Genomic DNA, 24079 nt, shown 5'->3' on the forward strand with positions numbered 1-24079 from the left:
AGTGGAGAATTCTAAATTTCCAATTTTGTGCTCCACTGCTCTATCACTGCCAGGAGCTGACCCCTCTTCCTATGGTCTATCTTCCAGTATATTGCCTTGGATTCACGTCTCTGTACATCCTATCTTCCAGAAAGTGGTTGCTTTTCTGTTCCTAGAATTGTTGCTCTTCTTCTCTTTGATCTCCTGTTGAGTTTGTAGTTGTTTGAAATGGTTTGATAACTATCTAACTGTACTCCTAGGACATAATGATATTTAGATCTCCTACTCCTCCACCACCTTGCTCCTCCATCCCCAACATATTTTTTGATAAATACATTTGCAGGGTTGCACAGCACAGTACTATACAAAAATGATTTTAACAAAGGTTTTTCTCTAGCTTGCTCTATTGTAAGAACACAGTATACACACACACACATATATATATATATACACACACATATTTTGCATTTATATATATATAAATCTAATATCCAATCCAATTTATATATATATATATATAAATGCAAAATATGTTAATCCACTACTTATGTTATCAGTAAGGCTTCTGATCAATAGTAGGCTATTGATAGTTAAGCTTTGGGGGAGCCAAAAGTTATACACTGATTTTCAATTGTGCAGGTGTCAGTCCCCCTAAACCCTTCGTGTTGTTCAAGGGTCAACTGTATCTGTATATTTCCATACTGGTGATTTTGTGTGTCATTTCTTCTGTGCATAAGGATAGTTTTACTCCTTCTTTTCTAATTAGATGCCTTCTGTCTTATCTGATTGACAAGCCAGATCTAGTACAATGCTTGGTGATGAGGGTAGACATCTTAGCCTCCCCCTTTTTTTTTCCTGATCTTAGAGGGGGAAAAAAATCAAGTCTTTCACCATTACAGTGTTAGCTGTACATTTTTTTTTTTAGCTTCTGTTTATCAAGTTGAGAAATTTCCCTTCTCTTTTTGATTTGATGAGAGTTTTATCAGGATTGGATATTAGATTTTGTCAAGTGCTTGTTCTTTTTATCTACTGAAGTAAACATATGGTTTTCTTTAGATTGCTAATATAGTAAAAGACAGTTTGATTTTAAGTGTTAGCTCAAACCTGCATCCATAGGGAAAATCCCAGTTGGTTAGGGTATATTATCCTTTTACTATATTGCTGGATTAATTTGTTAAATTTTTATTTGGAATATTTTCATTCATGCTCATGACAGCTATAGATTTGTACTTTTTTTTTTTCCTCTTGCACTATCTTTGCTTTTAGGAGTAGGATAATACTGGTGTCAAAGAATAAATTGAGGAACATTCCCTCCTATATAATTTTCTAGATGAGATTGTGTAAACTTAGTATTAGTTCTTTAAATGTTTGGTGTAAGGCTTCACTGAAATCATCTGGACCTGGAAATTTCCCTTTGGGAAACTTTAAAATTGTGAATTCAATCTCTTCATTAAGTGTAGGATGATACATATAATCTCATCTTGGAGGCATCAGTAGTTAATGCTTGTGCTCCATCTGTCTGGCCAGACATTTCTTTTCTTTTTTTTTTTAATTTTTTATTTTTTATAATCATATATTTTTATCCCCCGGGGTACAGGTCTGTGAATCGCCAGGTTTACACACTTCACAGCACTCACCATAGCACATACCCTCCCCAATGTCCATAACCCCACCCCCCTTCTCCCAACCCTGGCCAGACATTTCTTAACTACTTTCAACACCTCCATCTTTTTTAGATGTATGTGTGTGCGTGTTTTCTCACCTATAAAATGGGCCTACTTCACCCTGTTGAAATCAGTCTTAAATGAGAATGTATGCAAAAATTTATGATAAATCTCTCTGAAATATCATTATTTTTTATAGAAGGCTATATTTATATATGCTATATATATATATATGCACTCTTTTAATATACCAACCAAATCTATAAGGAGGAGATTAAAATATCAAAAAATAAGAACTGAGTTGATTCCTATTTTTGTTAAAATTTAATTTTATAGGAAAATATTTTCGAAATTTTGTACTATATTGTTATTTATCTGGGATGAATCTAGCTGGGGTAAATTATAAATACTAGAAAATATTATACAAGAATCTCTCATGTGGTTGCTTACATAATTTTTTACTCTAAAAGATAATTACTTTTGTTTAAAGAGGAGGCCAGGAGACAAAGGTAGGTGTCAATCTTTGAATTTATTCTTTATTCAAGTAAAAAGTCATTTCACAGGAATAACAATGATGTTTCAGTCTCTCTCTCTTTTTTCTTTTTCTTTTTCTTTTTTTTTTTTTTTTGCATGTTGTTTCAGGAAACATGTACTTCTCCATTTTAATCCAATGTTCTAGTGACCTAAGGTCTATGGTTATACAGTTTACAAAATTGTTAACTTAATTCAATTTGTTAAGTTTAAATTTCTATCAAAGTCCAAAGTTGTCCTTATAGACTATGCTGCTTGTATAAATATCTGCATGAAAAGAGATTTCTATAGAGAGGAAAAAAAGATGAATTACTGAGTGGAACCATATTTGTAACTAACATGCCTACAATTTCTCCTGTGGTATGTTTCAATAAAATGTTGCAGCTCTCTTCACTTAGTTCTGTGCAATGCACACTGGGCATCTCAGTAAATTTTGTTTTCACATAGGCAAGTTGCCTTGCACTTTTCCTTAAGCAATTCATGTCCACAGCCAGCTGTTTTCTTCAAGGAATCACAGTTACTAAGGAGATCTTCAAACTCGCAACTGTTGGCTGTGACAAAAATAAATGAGTTCATTATCATTTTCCTCAATAGCAGCAAAATAATGCTGTACATTCAAAAGTGCATGAGGCCATAAAGATTGGACAAATCAAGTCAATATCACTTACACAATGATGGGCTTTCCGTTTCTTGTGAGAAATACCTTGTGAGCATGAGTTGAGCTTACTGATTAAACTGTCATTTTTTATTTTGAACTTGGTGATATGTTTCCAAAATAAATTGACCTATTTTTCTTCTTTAGCCAATAAATTTAAATAAATATAAATAAATCTCTCTACACCTTCAGTGTCTAATATCGGAACCACTAGTCCGATATAGATATTTAAATTTAAATTATTCTATATTAGATAAAGTAAAAAATTTAGTTCCTTAATCTTACTAGCCACATTTCAATATTCAAAGGCCACATGTAACTAGTTTACTTGTAAGAGACATGCTGATACAGGACTTTTTCTTTATTTCATACTATTGAACAGAACAGGTTTAGACTCCAATGTTTGCTTCCTGGAGAAAGGAATTTCAATGGGAAGATAAAGATGCAAAACAATGATAACATGTCCCCTTTCCTTCTGGTATTTCTTTCTGGATCCTCCCCAGAGGCCACAAACTCAACAAATCTCAAACTAAACTCATCATACTACCTATATGACTGACAGTTCTTGGGTATGTTCTTCCTGTAAACCCCTTCACCCCCATCTCCCCACATCCCCGCCAACAATGTCAGAGAAATGCCTCTTTAGACCACAAACTGGATCAGTTGGATGTCCTTCTTCCCTACTTCTTCCCTACTTCCCTACTTCCGTACTTCCCTAAGGAGTACTTCTCCCTACAGCACTCAATCAGCACAGGTAACAAACATTGGCTATTCTATTCCTTATATTCCAACCCCATCCAATTCCCTTCATTATTTTGTCAGTAATGTGGTAGAGATATTTTTTTTTAAACCCATAGTCAAACAGTTTTCTAGCTGACTTCCATCCAATTGTTTTTCTATACTATTGCTAGAAAGCTCTTTATAAAACATGGTTACAACCCTGTCACTCTTTTGTTTAAAATATTTCAACTGAGTGCTTATTGATAATAGGATAAATTATAAGCTTCTTCCCAAATAGCATTCAGCAGAGCTATTAATATGTAAATTTTTTCCTTCTTTAGTTGATTTATATTCTAAATAATATTCTGAATAATAGCTGTATAATTCAGTCAGTAAGAATGATAACTAAAGTTGAATGCATTTGAAAGTTAAAAATCTCAGTGAATGAGCTTCATTCAATTCTATTATTCACAATAATTTTAATACAAGTATCCCAGCTATAAAAAGCTAAGAGCTATTTTTCTTCTATTCATTACAACTTTAGAAATTATGTATGCAAAATTTATTTTCTCCCTTTTTGCAACAGTATTTTTGTGGTCTCTGCATATATGTACCACTATATACAGATTTGATTTTGTCATTAAAAATGTGCAGTAATGACAATGTTGTTGACGGAGGAAAAAAAAATGCAGTAGACTACTATCAAATTATAGAGAAAGTGATTATTAAATTAAATACTATGATTCTAATTTTACTATAGAAAAAAAGAGGTAGTTAGCGTAATAAACTCATTAGCACAAAAGTAGTATAATATTTGATTTGCCTGTCTAGATTCAGATATAATGTGATCTTATATGCATAGATTTGCTTTTCAGAATAGGACTTTTGACACAATCATACTAACTTTATCTGAACTATTTACCAGAAATATGTATAATTAATATTAATAGCTATGCTTAGTAACAAAAATATGTGAATGGTAGATCTTTCATTATCTTACATATGGCAATATTCTTTTCATAACAAATAATATGTAGGTTACTAAAGTGTGTAAAATGTTTACATAAACATGCTGTGTTGAGTAACATATTTGTCTTCTGCATTAACGATATTATTTAAACTGATTACTTTAGTAGATTTCTCAACCCACAAAAAGAAAATAAAATATCAACTTTTTATTATAATAGGAAGGTGATCACTTCAAACTTACTGCATAGTCCGTTGTCACAGTTACCAGGGCAACTGGCACAAGGTGTCCCTTGTTGGTAAGGGGTATTCTTTTTACTCACGTTATTGCCACTGAAATTTAAAATACATAAAGTCAAATACTTTTCACTTTATAATTTAGTTTATACTCCCCAAGGGCAGTATAAATTACCAAACATACATGATTACAGATGTTTTCAGTTATGTTAAAAAACTTAAAAATTATAATGCCCAGTGAGTAATTCAGGTAGCATTCAAATTAAGAAAATGCTTCACATATTGACCAATTTCCTTGACTATAATTCTTCAGATTGAGCAACTAAATTAGAGTAATTAGAGTCTAAAGTTTTCAAAGTATATTTCAATGTGGTCCCACTTTCTTCATGTCCCAGCAGACTTGGTCAAACTGGCAAGGCAGTATAGCCCAATATGTTAGCTAGAGGTAGAATATATCCCCTAGGAAGACAAAAGAGCTCTTGGGAGGCAGGTAGTTGCAGTTTGGAAAAGAATATTTAATGTTACAATATCATTTTATATTTGAAAGATAATAAAATACCAAATTTCTTAGATATAATCTAGAAACAGTAAACTCCAGTATATATATACACATATATATATACTTCACCTTCTAGATGAGGGCAGGGATATTTAAGTTAAGTTAGTGGTGTGTGTTTCTGGGACAGGCAGAGAGAGAGAAGGAAATTTGTGAGTTTCTAGAGATATGTGAGACATTTTTAAACTTACCAAACAGGGAATATTCACTCAAAAATTTTGACAAGGATGGATATCCAGAGTGTAATCACATTACAGTGACTAACTTACAACTTGCTGATGATCATTACCTATGAGCCATTTAATTTATTTGAATTACAAGTGAGTCCAAATCTCAGTAGTGTCAAGTGGGCCAAGAACACAAGGTCATGCATCTGAATCTCTCCATGCACAGAACATAACGACCATGTGTGAGCCCCTGGAAAAATGTGAAATAAGACACAAACATGTTCTGGAAGTTCTCTCACCCCTGCTTTTCCTCATTATTCACTCCAACTCTCACTTCAGATGACTGACTCCATACTCTCCTCTCTTAGAGCCAGCCAGTGAGTTTGGGTGCATTTTCCTAGGACCTCTCAATTCTTTCTACTAAACCTTAGTAAGTGCTTGCAGGAAAATGATGTTGGAGGTCATACCTCTCACTCTGTAGAATCACATGCTTGGATTATCTACAGTCTCAAAAAAATCCTGTAGGAGCCTTGGTTCTAGGGATCTCCCTGTCTCCAGTGGCACGAAAGCTCAAGCATTAAAAGAATTTAAGATTAACAGGTAAATTGAGATTAGATCTTCAGTATATCCACAGAATTTATTATGGGTAAATTCAGACATAATCCTTGATAGAAAGAACATATTTCCTGCTATAGGTCAACACCTTAAAAAATGGTTCATTGTGGAGATTTTGTGAAAACTTCTGAAAAATAAAGACTGAAGATTTTTTTTTTTCTGGACTCTGAAGTATATTAACGATCTCTTGAAAAACCTTTGAGATGCAAAAGAATGAATAACCTGTGAGGAAATAATGTGGGTGATTTTTTAGATTAATGGGATAAGGGATATTTTAGCAGGAGAAATGGAAATCACAATCTTCCATCCCCTACTTGCCACTCCACGACCATCCCTTGCTTAGCCATCAGGCTGCAAGCTCCTGAAGTGTAAAGTTAGTGAGAACTGATGATATCAATTCTAGAGTAGTGAGCCCAAGGGAAAGGTGACTGAGAAAAAAGATGCTACTTTGTAACTAAGGAAAGACAGTTTCAGATTTTATACTTGGAGTTGAGAACTTGGTCTCTTCCCTGAGAAGTTGAGTGTATCTCAACTTAAAAGGCATTTCCATGATCCCAGAGTCCTGGGATTGGGCCCCGCATCGGGCTCTCTGCTCAACAGAAAGCCTGCTTCCTTTCCTCTCTCTCTGCCTGCCTCTCTGCCTACTTGTGATCTCTGTCTATCAAATAAATAAATAAAATCTTTTTAAAAAGGGCATTTCCAAAGATGTATTCCTTCTGGATGGACCTAAAAGTGTATTATGTTAAGTGAAGCAAGTTAGAGAAACACAGACACCATAGGATGGACAAAATAGTTGAAAGGGAGGACAAAATAGTTGAAAGGGAGGGGTGATACAGGCTTCCAGTTATGGAAAAAGTAAGTCATCGGGATAAAAAGTACAGCATAGGGATAATAGTCAATAGTACTGAAATAGTCATAATAACATGGGACACCTGGGTGTTTCAGTTGGTTAAGCATCTGCGTTTGGCTCAGGTCATTATCCCAGGGTCAGTGGGGAGACTGCTTCTCCCTCTGCCTGCCGCTCCCCCTGCCTGTGCTCTCTCTCTGACAAATAAATAAAAATACTTAAAAAAATTTAAAAATAGCTATAATAGCATCGTATGGTGACTGCTGATAGCTACTCTTGCAGTGAGCATAGTATAAAGTGTAGACCTGTCACTATGTTATACACCTAAAACTGTGACATTGTATATGAACTATGCATCAATTTTAAAAAATAAAAAAAGAAATTATTCTTTCCCTTTATTGAAATATGTTTTATGTTCTAATTTTTTTTTACTATAAAAGAATTTTAAAATATTAAATTGCACATAGGATTATTGCATGAAACTCTAAAGTGTATACTTACGCAGGACAATATTGGCAAACATAGTAGTATTTTAGATTCTCTTGATTGGGACAATAGGCAATTCCACATCCAACATGGTAAGTAGAGTACCAAACGAGCTACAATTCCAAAAGGGAATATATGAGAGTACATTCAAGAGGAGGGAAAATATTAAAAGAATAGTAGCAACTATAAAACTGAAAAAATGATATTATTATAGCTTGTAGCCAAGTACCTTTTGAAAATATTTACAATTATTGAAGAAAATCACAAATTTTAAGATATTAAATCTTAACATGCCTTCACTATTTTATCCATTTCTAATTTTGAGAAAGTACAGAGTATGCTTCCTTACCAAGAGTTTTGCAAGTGATGGGAAAAAAAAAAAAAGACAACTCTAGATGAAGTACCAGCCAACGTCAGGACTATCATATCTATTCATGCTCTTACCCAAATTGAACATTGGACTTGGTGATAATTTAGAGATGCTTTTATATTAGAGCATTTGTGGTCTAAGTATTTTAATTTGCTTGTCTTACCTGGGTGTAATGTCCAACAACTGCATTGGAACTCTTAGGTCCTACACCATAGACAAAATTATGGCGCTCATCATACCAGCTTTGGATTGCATCTGACCACGGAGCAGGGTAACTTGACATATAGAGATTCTCACCACATTTTGTACCTAAAGATAAATGGATCATTCTTAAGGAAGCAATAGAGTATTCAATGGCAAAAGAAATCAACTATATAAACACAAGGATGGGGGCGCCTGGGTGGCTCAGTGGGTTAAAGCCTCTGCCTTCGGCTCAGGTCATGATCCCAGCATCCTGGGATCGAACCCTGCATCGGGCTCTCTGCTCTGCAGAGAGCCTGCTTCCTCCTCTCTCTTTGCCTGCCTACTTGTGATCTCTGTCTGTCAAATAAAATAAAATCTTTAAAAAAAAAACACAAGGATGTTGCCCTTCAAACACAGTGCCTATACTTATAACTCATAATACTTAGTTAAAGTATTCCATTCTTCTCAGCTCTAAAGCTGAATAGAAGACAGATCTATCTAGGGACACCTGGGTAGGCTACTAGGTTAAGAGGCTGACTCTTGATGGGCTCAGGCCATGATCTCAGGTCTTGAGATCTAGTCATGCATCAGGCTCTCTACTCAGAGGGGAGTCTTCTTGAGAATTCTCTCCCTCCACCTTCACCATTCTATCTAAAATAAATAAATCTTTAAAAAAAATCTCTTTAAGACACTGAGGCTGGCGTCAACATGCAAAACTTTGCACAGGTTAAGAAGACTTTATGCTTCAAAAATCTTCTGGAGTTTCAGAAATGCATTTTTTTTCAGGCTAAATTCTTCACATTGTATTGACTCCTATGCTCTCAGCTTTGTATCATAAATTCATGAAAGGTAGTGAACAACTTTTATTCCTTTTCTCCTCCTCTCATTCATCTTCACCAGAGATTTTTCACATATTGGACCCTGTTCTAAATGTTTATAATTATGATTTTGTGTGAAATTGGTAAAAAGAGTTCTACAGGCAGTCTGTAAGAGCCTCAATTTATAGGCATCTGACATCAGGAGGAATGGCAGATTTCAAAGCTTTTGGAGTCTTTCTTAATCACTAAATCTGAATGTCATAAGGCCAGTCTTCCTCAGAGAATTAGCCAAGAGCCTTGCAGGTGACATTAGAAAGATGGGGAAGTAGGGAGCCCCAGACTCTCATTTCCCTAACAAATACACATATTCAGCAACAATTTCCAAACAAATTGCCCTTTGCGGAAAACTAACTGAAAGACTCCTAGATCATGGGAGAATATGAACCCAGACTTACTGAAGTCTGTAAGGAAACTGGGACACCCTTTCGCTAGAATGCCTACCCTGAGCACAGTGCTTCCCCTATGATCAGGAAGAGGTCTCTTAGCTCCCATATTCTCCTAGGGGAAGGAAGGTGTTGGTTCTTGCGTCCAGCATCCCAACCGTCCCTAAGGAAATTCCCCAGAGATGGCTGGCTTCTCTCTTGGTAGTCTTGGAGTCTGACAGTCAGGCACAGGCTAGTCATCTGGAGGAGAATGGAGATGCTGGCTTTAGCTGGTAGTTACCATATCTCCTCCCCTTGGCTTAGTTCTTAGTTCTCAGCTTCCTCCTGGGGAAGCAAAGAGTTGATTGGTGTGTCCATTGCTCCAATTTCTGCTTAAAGAACTGACATCAGCCTTGCTTGTCTTAAAGCTCTGAGGGGTTTGGCATAGTTTCAGTGTTACTCCATGGGGGAGAACAGAGATGGTGGTTTGGATTGGTAGATGCCATTTCTCAGCTCCCCAGCATAGCGCACCGTGAGCAAGTGCCATATCTACCTGTTTCTCCCTGGAGTGGGAAAAAGTTGGCCTGGGCATCCAGTGCCACAAACATTCCAGATGTTGCCCAGAAAATTGACTTCTGACTTGCCTCTCTGAAAATGTCATCAGATCTAGCATAACCAAGATGAGCATAGAGATTTGGGTTCATAAATGCCAAAGCTTCCCTTCCTTGTTCAGCACAGAATAAGCAGATTAAAAAATCCAAACTTCTAGCCTCTTCCTAAGTAGAGAAAGAGTTGGATGGAATGGCTAAAGATCCATCTCTTTCAGGAGGCTGACTGAGAAATTGATTACAGATCTTTTCTGACCACGGTTTGATTGGACATTCTCCAAAGATGCACAAATGGCCAACTGGTATGTGAAAAGGTGCTCAGTGCTGCTAAACATAGGGAAATGCAAATGAAAACCACAATGAGATGTCACCTTACACCTTTCAAGAAGTCTTTTCTGGAGGAAAAAAAAAAAAAAAAACCTGACAACAAGTGATGATAAAGATGTGAAAAAAATTGGAATCCTGTATACTTTTGTTGGGCATAAAAAATGGGGTAGCTCCTGTGGGAAAAAACAGAGGTTCCTCAAAAAATTAAATTTAGAATGGCCAATGATCCAGTAATACTACTTCTGGGTATTTATCCAAAAAAATTGAAATTAGGGTTTTGCAGCAATATTAGCATTCTTCATATTCATTGCAGCATTCTTCACAATAGCCTATATATGGAAACATAAAATCTGCGGACAGATGAGTAGATGTACAAAATGACACCCATATATACACAACAGCTTTCATTCATCTTTAAAAAAGAAGGAAATTCTGCAACACTTGGGTGAGACACTATGGATGACTCTTGAAAACATGATATTAAGTGAAAAAATCCAGTCACAGAAAGACAACTACCACATGATTCCCTTTATATGAAGTACATAAAATAACAAAATTCATAGAACCAAAAAGTAGAACGTAATAGATAAGGATGGGGGGAAGGAGAAATGGGAAATTACCAATCAATGGGAATAAAGGTTCGTTCGTAAAGATGAATAAGTTCTAGATTAATAACTTCTGCTGCAGGACATTGTACCTAATGTCAGTAATATCATACAGTACACTTATTTGTTAAAAGTGTAAGTCTCATGAAGTGTTCTTACCACAATAAAGAAAATAACTTGTTGCCCAGAAACTTTTCTTGATCTTTTCAACCTCTCAATTATGAATTACATTTTGGTAGCTTAAAATATATTATCTATGTGTTGCTTAAAGAGAATATAAAATATTTTTGTCTATGTCTTTTAATATAGAAAAAAGAAACTAAGTATCTAATAGTAGACTTGCATCTCTAAGACCATTTGTTTTAATCTTCTACTGAATGCAGTCATTCTTTTCATAATTTCATTAACAGAGCAGCATCAACCGTATAAGTAAATAATGTGATTAAATTACAGGTAAAAATTTGTTGCTTTCATTGAGCCTGCCTATATGTATATTATGGTTGAAAATATAAATAAATATTTTATTGTAAGGTTTATGCATAAAACATTTTTGCTTTCATGGTGTTTATAATACTTGACAAGAATTCAAAAATTAAAAATGAATCAACATACCAAAATATTTATCATAATTTTTAAAATTTAAGTATTTTTAGAGTAATAGTCACAAAATTCAGGAACAAATCACCATAATTTAGTATATTTTATGAATACAAAAGAAGAGATATGAAAACATCAGATAGCTACACAGGATCACAAAAAGGAGCAGTGATTAGAAATAATTAAGGCTGATTAACTTTCCAATATATGACACACTTCAGATTGTGACTTGGGGAAGTCATTCTTCCCCTGTCCTCATCTTCTCATCTTTAAATTTGGAGAAATGATACATGACTTATTGACTCATGAGCTGGTTGAAACAAAAAAGTGGAGTATTGTTTCAAATATCATTTGCATAATATAAATAATCAACAAGCACAAAATGGTACCTATAATTCTCTCTCCTTCTACAGATACTTTGATTTTAAAAAGGAGAATATAGGGACACTTGGGTGGCTCAGTTGGTTAAGAATCCAACTCTCGATTTCCACTCAGGTCATGATCTCAGGGTCATGAAATCAAGCCCCATGTAAGCCTCCACACTTGGCATGGAACCTGCTTGGGAATCTCTCTCCCTTTTCCTCTGCCCCTCCTCCCTTACTCACATTCTCTCTCTCTCTCAAAACAAAAATAAAAGTATATAAATAGAGCAGTATAAACAACATTTGTTCTCTAAGTCTTCCTATAACATCCCGGAATGTTCCATTCTATCTGATTTTTTCAATATTATTTTATTAGTTCATCTATTCAAAAAAATTTACTCATTTACATACTGGTTTTTCGGTCCTCTGGCACACTGTGTTCCAAAGTGCACTTGTTTGCCCACTTTTGTGCATTTGCTGCTGCTTCTCTGTTCCATTCCTAAATGTCACAAGAAAAAAAATATACACTTAAAAATTCAACCCCTATGAAGCATATGGTTTATAATCTGATTGGTAGGTTGATTTGCACTACTTTAAACTTCTATAGATAATTATCTGATCATCAGTGGTATGCAAAGACCTTTTTGGTAGGGGTATATAGGCGTATGTGCATTTATTTGCTCCAGTGCCAATTTCCACATGAAGAGAAGTTCATAAATGGTGAATATATAGAGATAGATAAATATCTAACATAATATCTGACAATTTATTATAGTACAGGAACAACATGCAAGATTTTTAGTAATGGGGTTACTCTAAATACTCAACTTGTGAAGTCTTTGAATTATATTTTCTTAGTAATAAGCAGGTCTAGATTATTCCCAATTTCAATTGTAGCCCATTGGTTTCAAATGGGAGATAGTCTAGCATTTATGAACCATGCTGTGGAAAGTGGGCTCTTATTTACCCATAGGATTCTTCAGATCCTGAGTCTGAGCCTCACATTGGGCATAGAGATTAATTAAAAAGAATAAAATACATGAAAGAAAGAGACCTCCTTTATTTTAGACTAGGGCAGATAGTGACAAAAAGTGCGATGGCCTCACATTTGATGTCTGAAGATCTGGCTCTAATGTTGCCTTCCTGACTGAATATCCCTATAAATTTGACAGATTATTTAACCATTAAAAAGGAAAATTTTTCTGCCATGCCCATAACACAGCTCAGATGAAATAGCAGAATAGAAGAAAAACTTTGTAAGCACCAAGTTTGTAAGAAATCCCTGCTCTGGGGCACCTGAGTGGCTCAGTGAGTTAAAGCCTCTGCCTTCGGCTCAGGTCATGATCCCAGAATCCTGGGATGGAGTCCCGCATCGGGCTCTCTGCTTGGTGGGGAGCCTGCCTCCCCCTCTCTCTCTGCCTATCTCTCTGCCTACTTGTGATCTCTGTCAAATAAATAAATTTTTAAAAAATCTTAAAAAAAAAGAAAAGAAAAGAAATCCCTGCTCTTATCACTGCTAGCTCATACCATTAGCCCTTATCATTGCCTCTTACCATCTTTAGCATGTTGCTGGCAGGTGGAGAGACTGATTTCCTTAGTTCATTGTGTTTATTTACAATATCTTTTTGGATTTGCGTTTGAGTGGTTAGCAAAGCAGTAAAGGATGGATCCTAAAAGGAAATAAAAATTAAGGTTATCTTCTTAACATTTATTAAAGTTGCATTTAAGAATGAATAAGCAAATTCAAGGGAACAAAGATCATTTTAAGAGCATTCAGTTCAAGTCAGTATTAGTTGTTAAGCATTGCCAATGAACCTGAGCCAAAGCTATGACAAATAGAAAAGAAGTCATTTGAAGCTTTGAGAAGGAGGGTGAAATTCATGGCATAACAAATTAAAATCTCCTCTGAGGCCACAGATGCCAACTTCTAGTTTCATGGTAATTATTAATGTGCCTTTTCTCCTTTCATGGCCATGTTATCTCTCTGGTCCATCTCCAGGTCTTCACTTATAAAATTATTTGAAGAGAGATATATTTTCTCTTTTGCACTGCTATGTGTTTGTTAATCAGATTCTCTACTTTCTACCTTACATGGTTTCCTGGACCTTCTCTGTGATTCTTCTAGACATATGAGTGATAATATTTTATAACCACAAAGGCACACAACAGGAACTTTAAGACATATTCATTCATATTTGATCAGGTTGCAGCAGGTGGAATGAGAGTGGGGCTCAAGATTCACCCTACACTTTAAGGGAACTTTGACCTGATATAGTCTGTATTTAAAGAAATAATGTATTCAGAATGTATTTAGAGAAAGAATGTTCAGGAGTTCAAATTTCATTCAATACCCTAGTAAACTTATTCTTATTACAGTAGATATTATTATCTATTTTATTACAATCTGTATTTTTGAATACCAAATAAGTTTTCACCCAGTGGCAGAATTCTCTGGTCTGATGAGTTCTATTCCTACTAGTCTCTGGTCCTGGGATATCTTCCTGTATGCCCGGAATTACAGATAAATAAACAGCAATGACCAGAGCTCCTCACATTCAAGAGATTTTCTGATCAAGAGATAAACATTTTATATGGGCACCTACCCTCCAGTCGTTGAAAAGGATGACTGATCTTGGTCTTGGGATTATTTAAGCAATGTAGTTTATTCAAATTAAAAGGTTTGAATTCAAGAGGTAGGCTTCACATATCAAGCATTTTTGAGCATGAATAAGAAAGCAAAACAAACACTAAGACTTTTAGAGGTAGATTTTTTTAATGTAAAAAATAAGTATAACTTTATCATGCAGTAAGGATGAAAATTAAATGTGGTGATATATGAAGTAGTGCTAATTTAAAGTTATGTTATTGTTAGTTCTCTTTAAGATCGCACTGAAGCATATTAAATAAAAGAAATGGGGAACGATCTGGTGGAGAGAGGACTATCATTAGCTTCTTAAATCACAGACCATTGCATTCATTAGAAAAATAACTCAAGCATAACATGTAATTTTAACTTTTTGGTGGTCAAATTAAAAAAGTAAAAGAATCAAGTGATATTAATTTATTTTATAATTTTTAAAAATGTCATTTCATCATGATAAGTGCACTCTTTAATCCCCGTCACCTACTTCCCCCATCCCCTCACCCACATCCCCTCTGGTAACAATCTATTTGTTCTGTATAGTTAATAGTCTATCTTGGTTTCTCTCTCTCTTTTTTTCTCTTCTCATTTGTTTTGCTTCTTAAATTCCACATATAAGTGAGATCATATACTATATGTCTTTCTCTGACTTATTTTGCTTAGCATTGTACTCTCTAGCTGTATCTGTATTGTTGCAAATGGCAAGATTTCATTCTTTTTATGGCTGAATAATATTTCATTATATATATGTACATAATATATACATTATATATACATATATACACATACACATTATTCTATCTATCATCTATCTACCTATCTACCATCCACATATATTACATCTTAATCCATTCATCTATCAGTGGACACGTGGGCTGCTTCCATAGTTTGGCTATTGTAAATAATGCTGCAAGAAACATAGGGGAGCATATATCTTTTCTAACTATTGTTTTGATATACTTTGTGTAAATACCCAGTAATGAAATTACTGAATCATATGGAAATTCTATTTTTAATTTTTTGGGGAAACCTCCATATAATTTTCCACAGTGGCTGTACCAGTTTGCATTCCCAAAAATGGTGCACAATGGTTTCTTTTTCTCTACATCTTTGCCAGTAAGTTGTTTTTTGTGCTATTGATTTTAGACATTTTGACAGGTGTGAGGTGACATCTCATTGTGGTTTTGATTTGTATCTCCATGATGATGAGTGCCGCTGAGCATATATTCACGTGTCCATTGGCCATCTGTAGGCCTTCTCTGGAAAATGTCTGTTCATGTCTTCTATCCATTTTTAATTGAATTAGTTTTGTGTTTGTGTTGAGTTGAATCAGTTCTTTAAATACTTTGGATATTTACCCTTTATCAAATATGTCATATGTAAATATCTTTGCGCATCCAGGACATTGTTTTTTAGTGTTTTTATTTTCTTTTTCTTGCTGTGCAGAAACTTTTTATTCTGTTGTAGTCCCAATAGTTTATTTTTGCTTTTGTGTCCTTTGCCTCAAGAGACAAATCTAGAAAAATGTTCCTAGAGCCGATGTCAGAGACATTACCTGCTGTGCTCTCTCCTAGGATTTTTTTATGGTTTCAGGTCTCACATTTAGGTCTTTAACCCATTTGGAGTCCACTTTTGTGAATATGCAAGAAAGTGGTCCAGTTTCATTCTCTTGCATGTGGCTGCAATGGATTATTTTCCTAACACCATTTGTTGAAGAGACTGCCTTTTTCCCATTGTATATTCATTCCTCCTTTGTTGAGGATTAATTGACCATATAATTGTGGATTTATTTCTGGATTTTCTGTTCAGTTCTACTGATCTGTGTGTCTGCTTTTATGCCAGGACCATACTCCCCTTGTTATTATAATTTTGTCATCTAACTTGTAATGAATTGTGATACCTCCAGTTTTGCCTTTTTTTTTTTCCTTTGTTTTCAAGACTGCTTTGGGTATTTGAGGTCTTTTGTGGTTCCATGCAACTTTTAGGATTCTCTGCTCTAGTTCTGTGAAAAATGCTATTAGTATTTTGATAGGGATTGCATGCAATGTGTAGATTGCTTTTGGTAGTACAGACATTTGTTCTTCCAACCCAGGAGCATGGAATATCTTTCCATTTCTTGGCATGATCATGAATTTCTTTCACCAGTGTTTTATGGTTTTCAGAGTACTGGTCTTTCACCTCTCTGGTTAAGTTTATTCCTAGATATTTTCCTGTTTTGGGTGCAATTATAAATGGAATTCTTTTCTTATTTTGACTTTGTGCTGCTTCATTATTAGCATATAGGAATGCAACAGATTTCTGGGCATTGATTTTGTATTCTATGAGTTTACTGAATTCATGTGTCAGTGCTAATAGTTCTTTGGAGAAGTCTTTGGGGTTTTCTATATAAAGTATCATGTCATGTGCAAATAGTGAGGGTTTTACTTCTTCCTTACCAATTTGGATGGTTTTGATTTCTTTATGTTTTCTAAATGCCATGGCTAGGACTTCTAGGACTCTGTTGAGTAAATGAAGTAAGGATGGACATCCTTGTCTTGTCACTAATCTAAGGGGGAAAGCTCTCAGTTTTTCACCATTGAATATGATGTTGGTTCTGAGTTTTTCACATAAGGCCCTTATTATGTTGTGGTATGTTTTCTCTATACCTACTTTGAAGAGGCTTTTTATGATGAATGGATTTTGCACTTTGTCAAATGCTTTTTCTGTATATATTGACAGGATTGTATGTTTTTTATCCTTTCTCTTATTCATGTGACATATTGCATTGATTATTTTGTAAATATAGAACTACTGTTGTATTCTGGGAGTAAATCCTATTGATCATAATGTATGATTTTTAAAAAACATTGACATTATTTTAAGCAATAAATTTTACTTTTAATGGGTTGACTAATAGTCTACAAAAATAATATGTTTACATCCTAATCCTCAGAATCTGTCAATGTGACCTTCTCTGGATATAGTTAAGAATCTCAAGATTCAACCATCCTGGATTATCTAAGTAAGACCAAAATCCATTGACAAGTATCCATATGAAAGACACAGAGAGGAGAAGGTGATGTGAAAGGGGAGGCAGAGAATATGTGATGTAGCTACAAGCCTAGTTATCACAATGATTGGTCAAAGCCAGCATAAGCTAAAAGAAAGACATGGAACACATTCCTTCCTAGATGCTCCAGAGGGAGTGTGGCTTTGCTAACACAAAGATTTTAGGCTTCTGGCCACCAGAACTGTAAGAAAATAAATTTCTGTTGTTCTAAGTCACCCAATTTGCATTCATTTCTTACAACAACCTTGAGAACCTAATACATTATTGAATTATTTATCCAAAATATCATTTCATCAGGTACTGAATATCTAAGTTATTAATGACATATTTTCTTCTCTTTCTCCTTTTTCTTCCTGTTCTCCTCCTCCACCTCCTCCTCCTCCTTCTTCTTTTTCTTCACTAAATCTTTGAAATCTAGCATGTGTACTACAGTATATTTTGTTCTGGATAAGCTGCACTGTAAGTGTTCAATAGTCACATGTGACCAGTGGGTACTGGAGAGCTCAGCATAGACTGTCATCAAGATATTGTGTTAAGTGATCTGAGCCACCAGTGAGTACTTTGTGATGTACCAGACACTTTTCCCTTTCTCCTCTCAAAGGACCCAACCATCCCACAAAGTTGCGTGGATAGATTTAGAAAGATTTTCTTGTTTAAGTTTACCTTTCCTTCTGTGGGTAGAGATGGAAGCAGCAGAATGGCCAGAAACAACACTACTGGGAATAAAGCCATTTCTGGGAAGTAAGTCAAAGAGAAGAAAATTCTGCATTAAAACATGTAGCACATGGACCTCTAACTATGAGTAAAAGCCAATATAGTGATCTTGGTTAGTTCAAAGGAACTGTAATTCCAAAATTCATTTAAAAAATGTAACAAGAGAAGATTTTTTTTTTTGGTTGCAGTAGAATCATAGTAGAATCAACTTTGTTATTGATAGGGGCAATAAAAAATAAGCTGAAACACTTGACTGATGCTCTTAAAATATACATATAAAGGCTAGGGACATGTCATTATATTTCTGACAAACTCTATTCCTCCTAAGTTCATTAAAAATGTGGAAAATACAGATTTCTTGAGTTAATTATGATACTGCATTGATTATTCATCACAATCTTGGGGAAAACATTATTTTCTGTATGCACAGTCTCTTGGTTTGCTCTGCTCTATATAAAGTAGAACTGTTTGGGGGCGCCTGGGTGGCTCAGCGGGTTAAAGCCTCTCTCAGGTCATGATCCCAGGGTCCTGAGATAGAGCTCTGCATCCAGCTCTCTGCTCAGTGGGGAGCCTGCTTCTTCCTTCTCTCTGCCTGCCTTTCTGCCTGGCTGTGATCTCTGTCTGTCAAATAAATAAATAAAATATTAAAAAAAAAAAAGTAGAACTGTTTGTTCTTTTATTTACACATGATTCTAATCAAGACTCCAAAATTATGATTACACAGAAATAAATATATAGGGATCCTGGGTGCCTGAGTCAGTTAAGGATCCAACTCTTGATTTCAGCTTGGGTCATGATCTCAGGGTCATGAGACTGAGCCCCACGTGGGGCTCTGTGCTCAGCATGGAACCTCTTTCTCTCTATACCTCCCCCTCTGCCCCTCCACCCTACAGGTGCATGTTCACATGCATTCTCACTCTCTCTCTTTCTAAAATAAAAAAATAAATATACAAACACTTCATTAGTGGTTATTTCCCTGGTAGAGGGATTAAAAGTTATTTTGATTTTATTACTTATACTTGTCTGTATCTCAAATTTCCCAGTATAAAAAAATAAAACACAAATATTTTGTTGAAAATCAAGCCCGTTCAAATTTGCTGAATCCATGATTTGGTACAAAAGTTATTTAATATCCTCACTAACTTTTTAAAAGACACTCATTTGGGGTTGTCTATGTTGTCATTTCTCAATGTTTCAAAAAAAAAAATTCTTGGTCCTTTAGATGAAGCAACAAGTCCACTAAGTTTTAAAAAAACCACTTACCTTCTGGCCATTAGTCATCTAAGTTACTCACTTTGTAAACTAAAGGAATGATGCATTGATCTTTTTTTGTTTGTTTGTTTGAGTTTAGTACTTCCAAATTCTTGAAGAGAAAGAATATCTTAAACAATTTATTTATGGTACTTCCTAGGCCTTATTGATTTGTAAATAGTAGAGAATTGATACCTGTTCCATGTATTCCCTTTATCCTCAATAATGTGCTCATAAAAGGGAAAGACTGACCATTTGTTGACCATGCAAAGCAAAATTTGCATCTAATGTCATCATCATACTATAGTTGGTATGACTATATTTTACAGCTGAAGAAATTGAGTGTTAAACAGTTAATTTACCTATTCTAATAGTAAGTTCTTAAGTAACTTCAGAAATTAGCCTTCCATCAAGCATAATGTCGAAGTCAATACACATTAAAAGGAACATAGTTTCAACGGAGAAAAGCAAAATCATTTCGTAGTCACTGGAGGCACTCTTATCCTTATTTTAAAAACCCCTGTATTAATACATAACCATACATGTTTATAGTAAAAATCATCAATAATATACAAAAATTGTCATACTTTTACATTTCTTCTAGTAAAGATAGCTCTAGAATAATTGTTTCAAAGTCATAAACCTGAGAATTATGTTTATTATCTCTCAAGATTAAATGTAAAGAAGTTTCAAATTGATAAAAGTGAGAAAAGAGTAAAATTAGCTTGATTCTTTTAATAAAAAATTATCCATAAAGTTTTGGAAATTATGGATAAATGTATTAAGTATATAATTTTGCCATTGGCAAAACAAAAATGACTGACACAAAGTGTTCACATTAAAATAAATGAGTTATCACTTACCGTTGGTTCTCAAAGTAGGAATTTGCTTTATCTGTAGAAAGAAGGAAAGTGGAGAAGAGGTTAGAGCACAATATATCTTACATCTATTCTGTTTTAGCAATTTCTGTTTGTGCAAGTAAATCTAAGTCAGTAAATTTCTGAAACAGAATTTTTCACACCAGTATATTCAAATTTCATTGCTAGTTGTCTGACATGGCTTTTGACATTACCTGGCTTCCATACAGTATTTTTAAAAAGTTTTTAACAAGACAAACTTTATTGAGATCTAATTTACATACCATACAATTCAGTCATTTAAAATGCATGATTCAATAGTTTTTGCATATTACATTGTCATAAACTGCCTTTTTAATGAAACTGGATTATCTGTTTATTCAATCACTGTATTAAAATACAAGCAAAAGAACAAGCAATAATTTTAGAACATACTATGAAAATAATTTGAAATTGTGATGTCGAAGTGGCAACAGATTTCATCAATTATATTCAGTTTTATTCTTCACATTTGTTTTTACATTTAACTTAGTCTCAACTACAGTTTACTTCTTTTCACAGCACTGGCAGGTTCTTTTTCATCCTTTAGAAAAGCATTTCCAAAGACTTTTAAAAAAATCTTTTTATGTAAATTCAATTTAATTAAATATATGGTATTATTAGTTTCAGAGGTTGAATTTAGTGATTCATTAGTTGCATATAACACTCAGTCCATCATGTGCCCTCCTTAATGCCCATCACCCAGTCACCCCATTCCCCACCCACCTCTCTTTCAGCAACCCTCGATTTGTTTCCTGTAGTTAAGAGTTTCTTACGGTTTGCCTCCCTCTCTGTTTTTATTTATTGTTCCTACCCTTCCCTTATGTTCATTTTTTTTTTCTTAAATTCCAAGTAGGAATGAAATCATATGATATTTGTCTTTCTCTGATTGGCTTATTTTGCTTAGTGTAATGCCCTCTAGTCCCACCCATGTCATTGCAAATGGCATAATATCATTCTTTTTGATGGCTGAGTAATACTCCTATATATATATGTAATTTTCCATAATATGGAGTAATAGTCCATATATATATGGATATATATGGATATATATATATATATATATATATAGTCCACATCTATGTATATATATACATATGGACATATAAATGGATAAAGAAGATGTGCATATATATGTACACATGTATATATATATATATATATATATATATATGCACATCTTCTTTATCCATTCATCTGTCAATGGACATCTGGGCTCTTTCCATATTTTGGCGGTTGAGGACATTGTTGGTATATATATTGGGGCACACATTTCCCTTCAGATCACTGTGTAACCTTTGGATAAATACTTAGTAGTACAATTGCTGGGTCATACGGTAGCTCTAGTTTTAACTTTTTGAGGAACCTCCATATTGTTTTCCAGAGTGGCTGCACCAGTTTGCATTCCTACCAAGAGTGTGAAAGTGTTCCTCTTTCTCTCATCTTCACCAATATCTGCTATTTCCTGAGTTGTTCATTCTAGCCATTCTGACCTGCGTGAGGTAGTATCTCTTTAACATGAGTTAATACAACATGATTTCCCTCCCTAACCAGCCCTCTTCTTTTACCAAGTACACAAAAATCTGGATTCTGCTTTTTTGGCTTAGCATTTTTATAATAACTACTGAAGACTGGTTAATCACTGTGAAGGTAACCAGGTAACCAGCTGAAGGCTCAGCTTTCTTTTACATCCCAGTTACCAACTTTTTATGACTTACTGCTTAAGAGAATAGTCTTTGGAAACCATCAGTTTTGGAAAATCCTGAGCTTCAATTTTCTCTTCTGTAAAATGTGAACTATCATATCAAGAACTTTGCTTTGAAAAAGTGAATGGAATAATATACATAAGGCCCCTAATACAATGACTGACAAATAATAACATATGTTAGTAATATTTTTATTATAATCCTTTACAATGTGCAGTAGTTTGCTATGTTCATAAGATCTTTCCATGAATGCATGGTGTTTGATTTTAAGTTGCTAATTTTAGAAGTGTTTATAAGACTTGTTTTATTTCTGGGTATCATAGGGAAAAAATCAGCATAATCTAATCAGAGATTCAAATGTTCAAGGCCCACTTCTACTGGAAATCTTCTGGCTAACTTTAAGAAAATGGATCTAACATTTGTATCCTTATCAGCTCACTTACAGACATATAGATTAGCCTGATAATATTGTATGGCTCAATCATTCAATGGGATTGCGTTAGATGACCCACAATTACATAATTCAGTAGGTCAAGATCCCACATATTCCTCCCTACCACTCTCCTTTCCCCCACCCTCATTACCCAAACTATAATCATCTTTATTGCATCAGTGAAAACAATGACAAAACCCACATTCATACATAGTTGAAAAGTTTTCAGCCATTTTTTCCCTTGCTACTTACTAATGGAAAAGTACTGTGCGCTTTTTTGCAGGTGTTTTAAGACTGAGATGACATAGTTCTAAAGTGTCTGTAGGAAGATCATGGTGTTCAGTTTGATAATCCTAGAACAAGGAAAAAATGACATTTAAAATAAAGATGGGACGAATAAATAGGTAGTATCAATAACCTCTGTCACAAACTTAAAACACTATGTTTTTAGTATTATCCCAATATTTTCCTGTATTTATTTGATCTCACCCATTAAGACCATAATATACTTCTGAGATCAGATTATGTTTTGATGTCTCGGTATTTCCTTCAAATAACAAAAAGTGAGCTTCTTAAGGAAATTCACTTGACTTCCTTAGATTATCAGCATATTTTACAGACTCCTAAATCCTTATACACTCTTTTTTAGAAAAAATTTTAAAATATTTTATTTTTCTATCTATTTGAGAAGGAGAAAGGGAGAGAGAGAGAATGAGCACCATGGCTTAGGTGGAGAGCAGAGGGAAAGGGACCGATTCCTAGTACTGAGCATGGAGCCCACATGGAGTTATGGGCTCCATCCCATAACCGTGAGATCATGTCCTGAGTGAAATAAAAGTGAAATCCCCACTTAAGGAACTGAGCCACCCAGGTGGTCCCCATATATATATATACACTCTTTATAAGATAATATCTATAAGTAGTCACCCATATAGTAAGCATTTACTACAAGGATTTGGAATCACACCTATATGTCTTCATGTCTTTTCCTGGAAGCCAGTAGATGACATACAGTCCAGTAGAGTCAACAGCTATAAGTCTAATTATTTGCAATACACAGTTTCTAATAACTGTGGGTTCAAAACACAAGTAAGAAACTAAAGTTCTTAATATGACCTCATGAACTCCTCATTTACAAGACATGTCTTCTGCTATGAATCCAAGCATTTCATGGAAATGTAATGATTAATATTTTAAGACAGAGTTTCAATAGGATAAACATCTATGAGAGGCACAATGGAAGTCTTTGATGGAACGGAGATAATCAACTAAACTTAAAGCTGTCCATACGCACTGAATCAGCAGATGTGTCCACCAGAGTGTCAGAAAAGGCCCGGAGGACCACAGCACCCCTCAACTCACCGATCTTTTTCTATCATTTTCACCCCACCTCCCAGGCCCTGGTCATTTCCTTTCCCAGACTACTCCAATTCTTACCCTGGCTCCAGAGCCCCGATCTTCCCACAGTGGGGACCGGAGCCAGAGACGGCTGCTGCTCACTGTCAGACAGCGAGAGTAAAATACCCATCCAAGCAGGTGTGAGCGACGAGCGACGTCACGCGGCTTTGTGCCTTCAGCGCAGTCGTCAGCTTACTGAATTCTCAGGACTGCCCCGTCTCCCTGTGACGCAGCGCTGACAAAATCCTGCACAGCTTCCCTTGAGGAAAGAAGTAT

At 34.9% G+C, this 24079-nt stretch overlaps 1 protein-coding gene across 2 annotated transcripts; it reads right to left on the bottom strand.

Moving 5' to 3' along the window:
* Positions 1-2207: 2207 nt before the first annotated feature.
* LOC122899635 (cysteine-rich secretory protein 2-like) lies at positions 2208-22671 on the bottom strand. Of its 2 annotated transcripts, XM_044237553.1 has the most exons (9): positions 22658-22671; positions 20234-20264; positions 18069-18139; positions 13269-13385; positions 12127-12214; positions 7957-8102; positions 7439-7536; positions 4760-4848; positions 2208-2725 (listed from the first exon to the last, which is right to left on the bottom strand). In XM_044237553.1, exons 3-9 carry the CDS (start codon positions 18135-18137, stop codon positions 2598-2600), a joined length of 735 nt encoding a protein of 244 aa, XP_044093488.1. In that variant the 5' UTR covers positions 18138-18139; positions 20234-20264; positions 22658-22671; the 3' UTR covers positions 2208-2597. The 2 variants fall into 2 exon arrangements, with proteins under 2 accessions (XP_044093488.1, XP_044093496.1); XM_044237561.1 differs by lacking the exons at positions 20234-20264; positions 22658-22671 and adding an exon at positions 19733-19771.
* Between the last annotated feature and the right edge of the window lie 1408 nt (positions 22672-24079).

Source organism: Neovison vison, chromosome 1 (assembly GCF_020171115.1).
Source record: "Neovison vison isolate M4711 chromosome 1, ASM_NN_V1, whole genome shotgun sequence".
Taxonomy (NCBI): Eukaryota; Metazoa; Chordata; class Mammalia; order Carnivora; family Mustelidae; genus Neogale; species Neogale vison.

Bases quoted from the DNA above. Each gene is read 5' to 3' on its own strand.
- LOC122899635 (XM_044237553.1), bottom strand. From the start codon at position 18,137: ATGGCTTTATTCCCAGTAGTGTTGTTTCTGGCCATTCTGCTGCTTCCA. The intron at 12,215-13,268 runs GTAAGAGGCAAT...TGTGACATTTAG, and splicing joins CCAGCAACATGCTAAAGATG to GAATGGAACAGAGAAGCAGC. The intron at 7,537-7,956 runs GTAAGACAAGCA...TTGGAATTGTAG, and splicing joins TTGTTGGACATTACACCCAG to CTCGTTTGGTACTCTACTTA.